This window comes from Epinephelus moara, chromosome 2 (assembly GCF_006386435.1).
Source record: "Epinephelus moara isolate mb chromosome 2, YSFRI_EMoa_1.0, whole genome shotgun sequence".
Lineage (NCBI taxonomy): Eukaryota > Metazoa > Chordata > Actinopteri > Perciformes > Serranidae > Epinephelus > Epinephelus moara.
The window spans coordinates 34051035-34063865 of record NC_065507.1 but is presented as its reverse complement, the minus strand read 5'-3'; the positions used below and the strand labels follow the sequence as shown (position 1 = coordinate 34063865).

The following is a 12831-nucleotide window of genomic DNA, read 5'->3' as shown; positions in this document are numbered from 1 at the left end:
AGTTTTACAATGATCATAATTAAAAAAAAAAAAAAACATGGACTGATATATTTCAGACTCAAGGAACATTGTGTGGAATAGGTATCCTACTCCCTGATTTGATTTACATGATTGGTGTTTGGTCACCATGTTTAGACGCCACAGTACCTCTGCTCTCTGTATAGACATACACCCGGATGTTGTTCAGGGATCTATTGCTGCTGACCCTGGTGAGGGTATCAGAGAGAGGGGGAAGAAGTGCAGTGGAGGCAAGGGTAGAACAGAACTGGGAAATATCTGGCGTTTTCTTGGCAATTATGTGTTTCCCACTCTGTATGTAGGATTCCACTGCCTTGATTCCAATTGTGCTGATTTTGGAACACTTTTTGCATAAAATACAATGAGCCTCATGTACACTGTCTTGTACACAATTCAGCCATGCCGTGAAATCTTGGTAAAATAGCCAGTTTTCACTGGATTTGCACTTCCCCGCGATGTCCAAGGTACAGTGACAGCTAGCTAGCAGAAAGTGGATCAACAGCTCTGAGCATCCCAGCCAAAAATAAAACATGAGTGTTGTAGGATTCACTATTCTGATCTGCGTGACAATAACTTGAGAGGCATTTGATAACGTCTTTTTAAATATGGTTGTTACCAAGACATTTTGTTTATTCAGAAATACTGCAAATGATTATCTATTGCTCAGTGACACTGAGGAAGAAAAAAGAATAATTTTGTGACTAAAAAACTTTGCCATGAAGGAAGATTTTCCCTTTTAGAGGCCTCTGTGATTTGATTTGTTTTCATCTAGAATTTCAGAGTGAATGTGCCTTAAATCAGGGGAAACAGCCTGTGTTGGACTGCGCAGTGTTTCTTAATGGCTTTCAGGAAGTATTTCAGGAAATGAACAGTTCTTGGTGCAGAGGCTACTTAAGGTCAGGGGCTCTAACAGAAGCCGACATCCTTTATCTATTACTCACCCTCTCTTAATAGTTAACTGAATAATGTACAACCAACGTTAGAAACATCTCTTTCTGTTCAGGCCTTTAATTCAATATTTAGCCATTAATGTGTTCTTAATAAAGACTGATCCTGTTACTGAAAAGCTGTCATTAAACTTAGCTTGGCTGGTCCATTGAAACTGGAATTGGACAGAAAAAAATCATAAATATATCAGTTAATGATAAGCTCCTTTATTGCTCAGGTGTGTTGGAAGGCTTTAAGTTTCTGCAAGAGGACTGATCACCTCTGGCTGCAGCAAACATCCACACATTCCTTCCAGAATCAATCTATCATACGAAACTAACACAGCAACATTAAAATGATGTTGTAACACAGTGAATTTTTGGGGTGTTTACTTAGGTTTACTTACCCTTCAAAGCTTGTGGTTTTTTTCCCTTAGCATGATGATTATTTATAATTATTTTTTACAAATCTAGAATTTGTTCCAGCTAAAGATCATTGGATCTGTGCTGAGCCATATTTTACATATTTCAGCAACAGCATTGCTGTCGTCCTTATTCAACCTTACATATGAGAATAACTAAAGTAAGAAACAAATTGTATTTGCCTTTGCTTAGTGAGTGAGTTACATCTCAACATGTTGTTCTGCTGTTCAAATATTTGCTTAAATATCTGTTCAAAGAGCAAACACAGCCTGGCTAATGCAGCAGGATTTTAGTGGGGTAAATTCCATAGATTCCTCACCCTATTCAGATCATGTAACCTCTCTCCTCTCTATATGCATGCTCTCCATTGTACTTGTCTCGTGACCACCGTCCCCCTAACCCACCTACTTGTTTCTCTCCATCTCCTCGGTGAAGCAGCTGCTCAGCTCACTGAAACAATCAGTTTACCTTCATCTCTGATGTGAATATTAGCACATTTTTTAGGGCTACTCTTCACTTTATTGGCTGTAGAATGGTCTTACTTTGCAGCATTGTTGTCTGTCTAATGGGGTAAACAGTGAGGTGAAATTCATATATTTATGTAAAGCAAACAATGCGGAGAATCAGGGGCCCTGACACACGTAGCCAACGGTCAGCCGTTGGTCAATGTGGGGCCACGAGTAAGCATCTGTTGCCCCAGCTCTTGTTACGTGTCGCACACTGTTGGCCCTTGCTGCCTGTTTTTGTCGGCTGATTCAGCATGTTGAATCAGTGTCGGAGCTGGCAGAGCCCGTCGGTGAAGGAAATCACTCTGATTGGCAGTTCAGCTCAGTGTACAGGAAGAGAAACAAAAGGGAGAAAAGCTAACAAACGGCTGAAGTCAAAACAGCGAGTGAGATCAAAACAAACTTGCTAAATAAGATAAGAGGGGTATTTTTAGCTATTGAGCTCTTTAATAAAAATGTTTCGTAACTGTTTGTGTAATTTTTTGCTAGTGCACGGTAAACATCATGTGTTCTTTCAACATCAGGTTGTGTTGTTAATGTGCGAACTGGCTAACTAGCATCTTGAATCCGCCCTGTCCGTCTTCTGGTTTCCCTTTTTGAATGACAAATACAGACTATTGCCACCTGCTGGTGAGGAGAGTTATTTACTCTAACGCACGCACAGAATGTACGTGCTGGTTGGCTGTTGGCTGTGGTCTTTGCAGTGTGTTCAAGTGCAACTTTTTGGCCGAGACACAGGCAACAAGAGGCGACACAACAGGCAGCATTTGTCGCCACTAGAACTTTGATGTCAGTTTGGTGTGACTGGGCCTTAAAAGACTTCTCTAACATTCCTTGGCAGTAACATGTAGAAGTCCTGCTTACTATCTAACAAACCACTTCTTTTTTTTCTCACCTTAGGTCTTTTCCAGGTGACTCTGCCTATGCGGTTATTCTGGTAAAACAGAGACTGGTCAGATGTGGGGAATAGAGGGTCTTCAAACAGACGTCCATTCTGCTGGCACTGCCTCCTCAGCTCAGAGAAAGACTGGCCCTCGTATGGAACTACCATCCCCCTGCACAGACAGAAAGTGAAAGACTTTAAATTCTCACAATGACAACATTCTCATCTCAACAATAAAACATTAAAAGGCCTTAAAAGCAATTCTGGAGATAAAATCATGGCAGGGACTGAAAGTGTGTTTGTTATTTTGGAAAAGAGCAACTCTGCAGATTTATCTTTGCCTCAAAGAGCACACTGTTGTGTGAAAAAAGATTACTAACAAGGATATCCTTCTTTTTGACACTCCCAAAACTCACACACACACACTCACAAGACAGTCAAACACAACACATTAATTTCATAAACCATCCCACCAGTCATGTGACAGGATGACAAACAGAAACCTGGGCAGTCATGTTTGACTACGGATCACCAGCAAAGCAAACACATGACGAAAGTCGCATGCCTCTGTGTGTGTGTGTGTGTGTGTGAGTGTGTGTGTGTATGTGTGCGTGGGCTTGCGTGCGTGCGTGCGTGCGTGCAGCAGCATTAAGTCCCTGATGTAGTGAGTGAAGTCTTAAAAGCAACTTCCTGTCTGCCAAATAAAATGAGACAATGAAAGAAAGAGGAAGTGGTTTTTGTGCATGTGTGTGTGTGTGTGTGTGTTCATTTGTTTGGGATGGAGATGTGGGAGGCCTGTTGAGGACTAAAGTTATCTTTAAAAGAGACAGTTTACCTAAAAACCTGCTGGGTACATTACTGTTTAGTTTATTACTTAGTGCTGCAAAGTTCATTAAATTTACAGAGAACACTGAAAGCTGCTTTTGTTGGCTAATGGCTACAAAAACTTTGTAGATCTTAACCAGCAGATAAAAACACATGACTGCTAAGCAACACATAAGAAGCAGTAGAGGTGATTTTTAATTAGAGGTTTAATATATGTGTTAGGAAATTTACTGTAACTTATAGGTTTTGAATGCAGGGCTTTTACTTCTATTGCTGCTTTTACTTAACTACAAGATCTGAATACTTCTTCCACCACTGAGTGCCGGGATGTGGTTACCATGGAGACAGTTCACGAGACACATCAGGCCAGTCAGTAATTTTATCAGTGTCAATTAAAGGCACTAAACACAAAGAGGATACTGAGCAGAGCAACCACAACAACAGATTATATTATCTGCCTGGTGGTCTGTTTCAGTAAATTCTTTTTTCCTTTGTGATGCTGAAAATATATTAAAAAAACAAAAGCAACTTGTCTTTCCAGAGACAATGTCCTGATTACTCTTAATAATTCAGAGACCTCTCTGTGTGTTGAGGAAAGAAAACCAAACAAGTAGCTCATATCAAACCTGTCCACAGAGCAGCCTGTGTGTGGTGGCAAAGACTTGTAAATATATATATATATACTATAGCTATCTTAAGATAGAATTAACAATTAACATTGTTCATTAATGTAAATCATAGGGGTCCACGTTTAACAACAGCTCATTTATTTTACAAACTCTAACACAGCTCATGCAGTATAATCCAAGTCTCATTTATCCAGTCGTGCTCAGTACTTCACAAACACATGCATTACCTTGACTTAAGCCCTTTCTGACCAGGACTAAAAGTGAAACTTTTTTATGCTTTTGATTTTTCCTTCACCAGAGGCAGTAATAAAAACAGCATAATTCAGATATTAAATGTATCATACAGTAAAAATAGGAACTTGGATTTTGATTCTTTTTTTTGCCAGTCCAGATCATCAGTGACCCTTGATCATTATTGAACCACAGCACTGAACAGGTCTCTAAATATTGTGTCAGTGTATATTTTTGGGCTCTCTCCAGTCGACTCAGTGGTCAGATTGAAGAGGTTTAAACTGTGATTTGTCAGTCCATAGTATGTTCAGCTGATATTCCAGCAGTGTTAACCCTAAACTAACCTTCTGTTTCTGTGTTTTCTATTGTGAAGTTTGAAGAAGAGCTTTGCTACAGCAACACATTGCCAGTAAATTCCAGCTCGTTACAGACATTATTGAGCACATGACCCTTAAACAGGAACCTGTTTCTATTTAAATCTGCACACATTTTGACGCTAAACTCTCAGTAGTTTATTTTACCCATGACTGCTGTTTTCTTCTGTTCTTACTCAGCTGTTGCTCAGAGGGATCTTTGTCTCTTTCAGTCGTCAGTCTGGTTGAACAGTTGTACAGCGTTTTGTTCTCCATGTACAAACAAACCCTTTATACAAAGTAACATCTATTTGTAAAGAAGACTTTCTACAACCTAAAGGCATCAGCCACCATTCAAACACACAGAGTAGTCCTCTCAGACATCTGACTGGACCTGATTAAGCTTTGTGGCAGCAGTTTAACAAACAGTGAAAATGTCACAGAGAGGTGTTTGAAGAACGAAAGAGGGAGCATTTGAACTTATACTAAACTGACGACAAAATGACGCTGCACATGTCGACCCTGAGGGGTCATGAGCTGGTGATAAGAAACTGGCCTTCTTTACTGCAGACAATCAGCATAACTGGGACCTGACTCACCATCTGGTGGGGGAGGGGGACAACATGTTTCTCTGTGTTTGTGTTAAGTGCTCAATCATATGAAAAACAAAGCTGGTTTACACCTGTGTTGGTCACTAACATTTACAAAAAAAGTGAGTAGATGTGCAAATTAACAAACACCATTAACACCAGACTGCTGGTCAGTTAGCGTCTCTGATTTCATATTAACTGCAGGCCTTCTTGACAGGAAACATTTGGATTTGATTACTGGTAATAATTATGGCTCTGTTGTATCAAAGTGTCCCAGTAAGCTTCTTAACATTATTGTAAACTGAAAATCTTTAAGGTGTGGACTGTCAATTGACAAAACAAGCAACATGAAGCTGAGACTAGATTTCTGAGGCTGATTATTTTTTAATTTTTCAGAATCTAAAGCTTTGCTATTGATATGTGAGCATTTATTGAATTGTTTACATTTTCTTTATGTTGGAGTCTAAAACATTTGTTTTATATAGTGACCAACATACAGTATGTATTCAATTGGACGTTTTACACTGTAAAAAGTGCTCTCTGGTCATCAAACTCTGTGAGTGACAGTTTCTAAATTACCTCAAGCACATATTGTACATTTGTGTATTGCAGTTTCTTGTTACTCACTGGCAAACATGAATGCTGATACCTGATCTATATCCAATATATCAGCCCGACCTGTTTATTAGGCTCTAGATTTCACCTTGGGGGTAGGGATTATGTGAGGGCATTTTTTTGGCTATTCTCTGAATTCTCAACAGATCAATAAAAAGTGAAAATGATCACTAGTTGCAGTCCCTGAAATAAGTGTCAGCACAATTGAAAATCCACGATTACTTAACATTCATTCCAACCACTTAAATCAGTGGGAAACAAAGGAGAGGAGCACATGTAAAGTAATCATATGGGGAGAAACAGTGTCAGTAGTAGTTCAGGCCACTGCCTACAAGAAGTCACCTGTTCACATCAATCTGCTGTCGACAACACAATTCACTCTTCTTTAAAACTGCCTGCAGCATGAACAGATTTACTTACACACCTGACTGTATGATAACTATACTATACTCGGTCCTTGAATGCCTCACCCAGCTTACTTCTGATTCATTTTATGTGAGAATACACAGTTTTTAATGTGAAAACAAGTGCCAAATGGAGAAAGCTGAATCTTAAAGGACCACAGTTGTTATCCACAGACACAGAGGTTCGATTATGGAGCAAGTAAAAACAGAAGACAACCAGCCACACATGGGTGTGGTTTTATGTGGGCACCAATGGGCATGTCGCCACAGATAAATGTGACAACTGAACAACAATGCAGATATTAAAATAGGCTGTCATATTTCAGACAATGTGTGACATGGAGAGCATGAATTTATTTGATCCACCTGATGGCAGCTCTGTAAATCAGTCTACTTGTCTCACTTCGCTCAAATTAACTTTAGGACAAATTTGTAGAAGTGCTTTTTCAGCTGAGTGAAGCTAACCAGAGGAAGTCAAAGTTTACACCAGAAGCTGCCTTCAAAATAAAAGTGCAGTCTGTTACAGAAAAGAGAAAACAGTACTGGAAATGGAAACTGTACACGTTAATCAGAGCCCCAATATTGTAAACTTTCGTCATAGAATTTAATTGTCATTATTGTAAATCATCTTATTTTTCTCTTTTGCTATCTTGTCACTGCACCAAACTCTAATTAAGGAACATAAAGGTTACATTTTACGTGGTTGCAATTCAGCTGACAGTTTCAGTCTAGTTTATTAACCATAGATTCCCATAGTGTCTTTTGCTGCTTATGCTAGTAAAAGTACCAACACTACTCTGTAAAATTACTGTTACAAATGAAAGTCCTGCGTTTCCTTAAGTAAAGGAGCAAAACTAATAGCATCAAAATATAATTAAGGTATCAAAAGTAAAAGTACTCATTATGCAGAATGACCCATTTCAGAACAATATTTATTATAATACTTGATTATAATTATTGATGCATTAATGTGTTCATTACATTAACGTTGCATCCGGTAAAGGCGGAGCTAATTTTGACTTTATATACTGCTGGGTATTTTAATCAAGTGGTTCTCAACCAGGGGTCCTTGAAAGAGTTTCAGGAGGTCCCCAGAAAAATGGGGAATAATTTATTTTCACTATCTATATACTACAGAAGTGAGCCTAGTGTGACTAAGGGTGACTATTCTGGCCATCAAGTTTCACATCCTCCACAGTTTTCTTCTTAGCGGTTATTGACAAGTATAGAACTCCAGTCTGAATCATGTCTAACAACCGAATATCTTTTCAGATGGAGTCCTTAAAGAAAAATCAAATGGGGGTTTGTCACCTAATGTGTATCAATTTAAGGGTAACTGACACAAAAAAAAGGTTGAACCACTGGTTTCATCTATAATAATACATCAGAATTATTCAGTTGATTTATATTTCCAATTAACATTCTAAGTCTACAACTAAATCTGCCAGATAAATGCAGTGGAGTAACAAATACAACATTTGCCTCCAAAACGAAGAGGAGTAGAAGTATAAAGTAGCATAAATTGGAAATACTTAAGTAAAGTAAAAATATCTCAAAATTTTACTTAAGTGCAATGACTGAGTACATGTACTTAATTAAATTCCACTGATGCATGATCATAGATGGTTAAAATCTTGTCAGAACAATAAGGTTGTATGCAGTGATTTTTGTTTTATAATCAATGACTGAGGTAATATCACTAAAGTAAAATCACTAAAACTTGTAATAAATTATACCACAGAATTCACCAACCCTCCACCTCTAACATAACCCTGCTGTGTGTTTGCTTCTGAACATGAACAGTGAGATGTGTTTGTTTACATGAAATGTGTGTACTAAGGTGTGTATGCTTTAAGATGTATGCCTTTGAATGTCTGTAGCTTTTAAAGATCCATTGTGTAGGAGTTCGGAGGATACATTGACTGAAAAGGAATACAATAGGTTTGTTTTCTTTACTGTATAATTACATGAATATAAGCAACATTGTGTTATTGTCAACTTAGAATAAGCTGATCATATTTAAATAGAGAGCGGGTCTTCATCCACATAAATCACCATGTTGCAGTGGCTGTACAGTAACCCAGGAAGGACAAACCAAAAACTGGCTCTAGATAGGGCCATTCGAATTTTAGAGTCGGCCACAGTACTTAGCAGCCCCTCTGCAATGAGAATGCTGGAAAAACCCAGATTTTTTATGTCCTCCTCACTGCTAGATGCCACTAAATCCTCCTAAATCGCACAAACTGAACCTTTAACAGAGTAAATGAGTTGTGATTCATTAATAAATGACTAATACCTCAAGCTATCGTTTGCATGTGTGCTTATTGTGTTTTATTTTGATCTTTAGTCTTGATGCAATAATCTCCCCATCTCCATGACAAATTTCTCCAATGGGAGAAATAAACAACCTCAAATTCATAAAAGTTTCAAATTTTATTTTGAAGGATGTTTCCGGAAGTGTGTTTGTTTACGCGAGCTAGCTTGAAAGATGGCGAGTTTGGGGGGTGTTTTTTTCATAGATTTTTCATCTCCTGTGAAGACGGAAAACGAAACCGCGAACATTTTATCACTGAAATACTTATCTTTTGTTCAGTTTTCTTATCTCACCAGTCAGAACTTACGTTTTACAATATGTTTGTGCGTGTAGTTCGTCAAAGTTGCGGTGTAAAATTTAACTGAGCGACACTTTAATAAACTAACGTTAACGTTATCTTAAACTTCTCTGACATATTTAGCAGACTCTTTAATGACGGCTGGCAGTGAGGTTTCCCAGCAAACTTCAGATGACTGAAAGCTGTATCAGTGCGAAGTTGCTAAGCTTTAACTAATTAGACTTTACCTGGAAAAATGTTCAGTTAAATGTCAGCTCCCTGGCTGGCTCACGCGGCGGCTCTTTTCTTCTCCCGGGAGGATTTAGATGTTTTTACTCCCTCTCTCTTGGTTGTCAGGTCGGTGATGTGCAGAGCTCTCCAGTCAGTATACAACTGTAAACGTAAAACCACACACACACAAACATACACACTGGAGCTCCAACCCGCCTTCACTCTCTTGAAGTCCGGAGCCTGACTCTATGATGCCTTCATGTCCGGCACGGACAAACTTAAGCGACTCCGATCACTGTTGTTGTTTATCAGTGGTAGAAAAGTAACGTTATTCATTCCTTTTACTGAAGTAAAAGTAGCAATACTACATTGTAGAAATACCCTGTCAGAGTAAATGTTCTGCTGTCAAACTCTTACTAAATTAAAAGTACAAAAGTAACAGCACCAAAAAAAACTTAAAGGGCCACTGTATAGGAACCCGGGGTATCTGTTGGCAGAAATGATACTTAACATTTAAAGTTATATTTTAGTTATAATAATAATAAGAATTGTGTGTGGGGTTTTTTTACCTAAGAATAGGTTGTTTCCAACTACATATGTCTCTTACATGGGGTCCACCATGTTGTTCTACAGTAGCCAAGAGCAGACAAACCAACCACTATGCGTGACCAGCCTCCCTTACTTCGGGATGGGAGTCTGGGGACATTCGTCTTTTGTTTTGTAATAGAAATGGACGGGGATATCCAGACTTTGTGACGGCGTTGCCATAGGTAGGGCACCTGTGTTACATGTAACAGAGATGCAATATAGCTGAATCAAATGAAATCACATCCATTTTAATCTCTTCTTGCGATGCACTGAACACTTCCTTTTCTGTTGTAGCCTACTATGGACAACAATTAGGGGAACACCATTTCCAGTGTAGGCGGGTGTAAGGCAAAGCTAATCAGCCATTGGTCGAGGAAGTACGGAAGTACACAGTCACATCACTGCTGCTGGGAGCCAGCGCTAGCAAAGATACTGTATTATAACAAGATGGCCCACCTACAATATACCCCCATTGTATGAAATGGTATACATTTCCGGTCTCCTAAGTAGGCGTTGTTCCCCGTAGCCCAATCAAAGACGATGGAGAACCGCCAATCAAAGATGAGTATCCCCAACCTCGCTTGGTTATCGTAGATTAGCTGGGCTAACCGTTAGCCGTTAGCGGCGTCTGTAATAGGTAATAACTCTTAAACAGTCCGTGAAAAAAATATTTTTTCAAGCGGATATCTTAGTTACAACATGATTGAGCTAGCAAAGTAGTTTTGTGTTGCTATGTGTGGTATTTNGAAGTCAATGGACTCAGGACCTGCTGTTAGTCTCCTAAAGGGGCGTGGTGGGCGCGAACCCCACATGACACTGATACAGGAAACTGACTCGCAGTGGACCGTCTTGGTTTATCCAGAGATATTGGATAAAGGAGCTACCCCACCGTAGGCTTATCCAATGTTAAGAAAACAGTTACTCTTCCTGTCTCCTAAGTGGGCGTGGTTAGCTCTCCCTCCAATCAGAGCCTGTTCTAGACAGGTTCATTCATGTTTTAGCTTTGGACACCATAGTTCTCCTACACATTTGGCATTTAGGAGAAGTTTCAGCTAGTTGCAATCTGTAACTTCATCACTAGATGCCACTAAACCCTACACACTGCTCCTTTAAATTACCAAAAATAAAAGTTTTTATTATGCAAAATGACAAATTTCAGAATAAAATATATCACCAGATTATAATTGGCAATGCATTAATGTGTTGATCTCTTTAATGTTGCAGCTGGTAAAAGTTCAGCTCATTTTAATGACTTTATAAATAACTGGTTAGCTTAATCTATAGCCTTGTGATATAATTTATTACTAAGTATGTACACACACTTGGAGTTTGGCTCTGTTTTTTTGTCAGTCTCAATGCACTTTAGCAGTGCATTGTGCAAACATTACAGCTGAAAAGAAGGTCAACAAAGAAAACAAATAACAATATTTGCCTCCATAAATATTTGAGTAGAAGTAGCTCAAATACAAGTATCTCAGAATTGTATATAAGTAGTGTACATGAGTAAATTTACTTAATCACATTCCACTACTGTTGTTTACATGGAAGGAAACATGCCTGTATAACCCATTTTAGTTATTAACACTTAATTTACACATAAACAAAACAGCTCAGAGTGCATTGTAGTTGTTTGGTTGTTTTCATGTCCATTTATCACAGATTTTAAAAAGTTGTGTTCAACTCAACATCATATTTTTAGCTTGTATTGTATGTGCCATGCACTGTGCAGTATATCAACTTGATAGTACTCTCTTAATTATTTGTTACCTATTCTACTCTTGCATTTATAGTTAGAACACTTGTAGGATGCACGTAGTTGTACATATTTCATATCATTATATTTCTTATACAACCTCTTTTTTTATATTTTAAGATTTTCTTATATTTTTATATTATATGTACATATTGTGTTTTATATATTGTAGCATAATGCACATCTTTATTTTTGCATACTTCATTTTTTTTTCTTATTATTTCTTGATGTCTATATACAGCATAAGAGCAACTGTAATGTCTCCCAATTTTCCCTTGGGGTTCAATAAAGTATTCTCAATCTGAATCTGTACGTATGTTGAGAGTTAAATTCAGAGAGTGTCAACGTACTTGATTCAAAGTTGAAAGTTTACAAAGATGAATCAGAATTATTTGTCACAGATTTAGTTTTAACCATTGTGAGTAATAGTAAGTGGTATGTTGTTCATTATACATCGCCTTGCCCACAGTGTTGTGTAGAATAATGGTTCAGCTGTTGAACTCAGTCTGAGGAATTATAAACAACATCTGTAAAGCATTTAACAGAGAATACCACAGACCAGATAATGTCTGTTTAAAAGTACACTTCAAAGACACAAACAAAATGTAGGAAATACAGCACAGAGGGATGTAACTGTAAACAAAGAAGTAAAGGAGCACCATTAACATTTTATGACAACTGAAAGGAATTTACTGTAAAAACAGGAAAGTTGGAAAGTTTCCCTTAAGACTTTTGTTATACACCACTGACATCTGATGGCTGCTGTAGTAATTACAGGAATTACTAAAAGGGCGCCACAGTTTGAATACTAGTCTCATACCAAAACCAGCACCACATAATGCTGGAGCTGTATTCATATTTCACACCTCTGCAAATCAGCTGCATGAAAGAATCATCATATATATGCGACCAATAACCAAAAGAAAAATTAGTTTTGTCACTACAAATATATTTGTATATATTGTGAATTACTGTAGTAATTCATAATATTACTTCCCCAGGAGGAGAGTGGACAACAGCTCGTACTGAAGCCAAAGTAGCAACTCAAATTTAGCAAGTTCAAGGTCTGTCCCTGTCACACTCTGTGTTGTGGTGCCAGTCTAGTCCTTTACACAGAAGTCAGTCCACAGGCTGTTGCAGACAACTGAGAAAGTCAAGTTACATTACAACCTGTACACCCACTGGCAATAAAACAAAGACTTATACTGATAAAAAAAATGACATGTACCTTTAAGTGAAATGCTTCATAACTGTTGCCATGATAT

General features: G+C 38.1%; 1 protein-coding gene across 1 annotated transcript in view; it reads right to left on the bottom strand.

Annotated features, from left to right (window-relative positions):
* The window catches only part of capn5a (calpain 5a), a 36325-nt gene extending 26841 nt beyond the window's left edge, over positions 1-9484 (bottom strand). Inside the window, exons 1-2 of the mRNA XM_050064662.1 lie at positions 9243-9484; positions 2769-2928 (exon numbers count right to left, since the gene is read on the bottom strand). Of these exons, the coding sequence (XP_049920619.1) occupies positions 2769-2924 (156 nt within the window). The 5' untranslated portion in view covers positions 2925-2928; positions 9243-9484. The remainder of the gene's footprint in view (positions 1-2768; positions 2929-9242) is intronic.
* Between the last annotated feature and the right edge of the window lie 3347 nt (positions 9485-12831).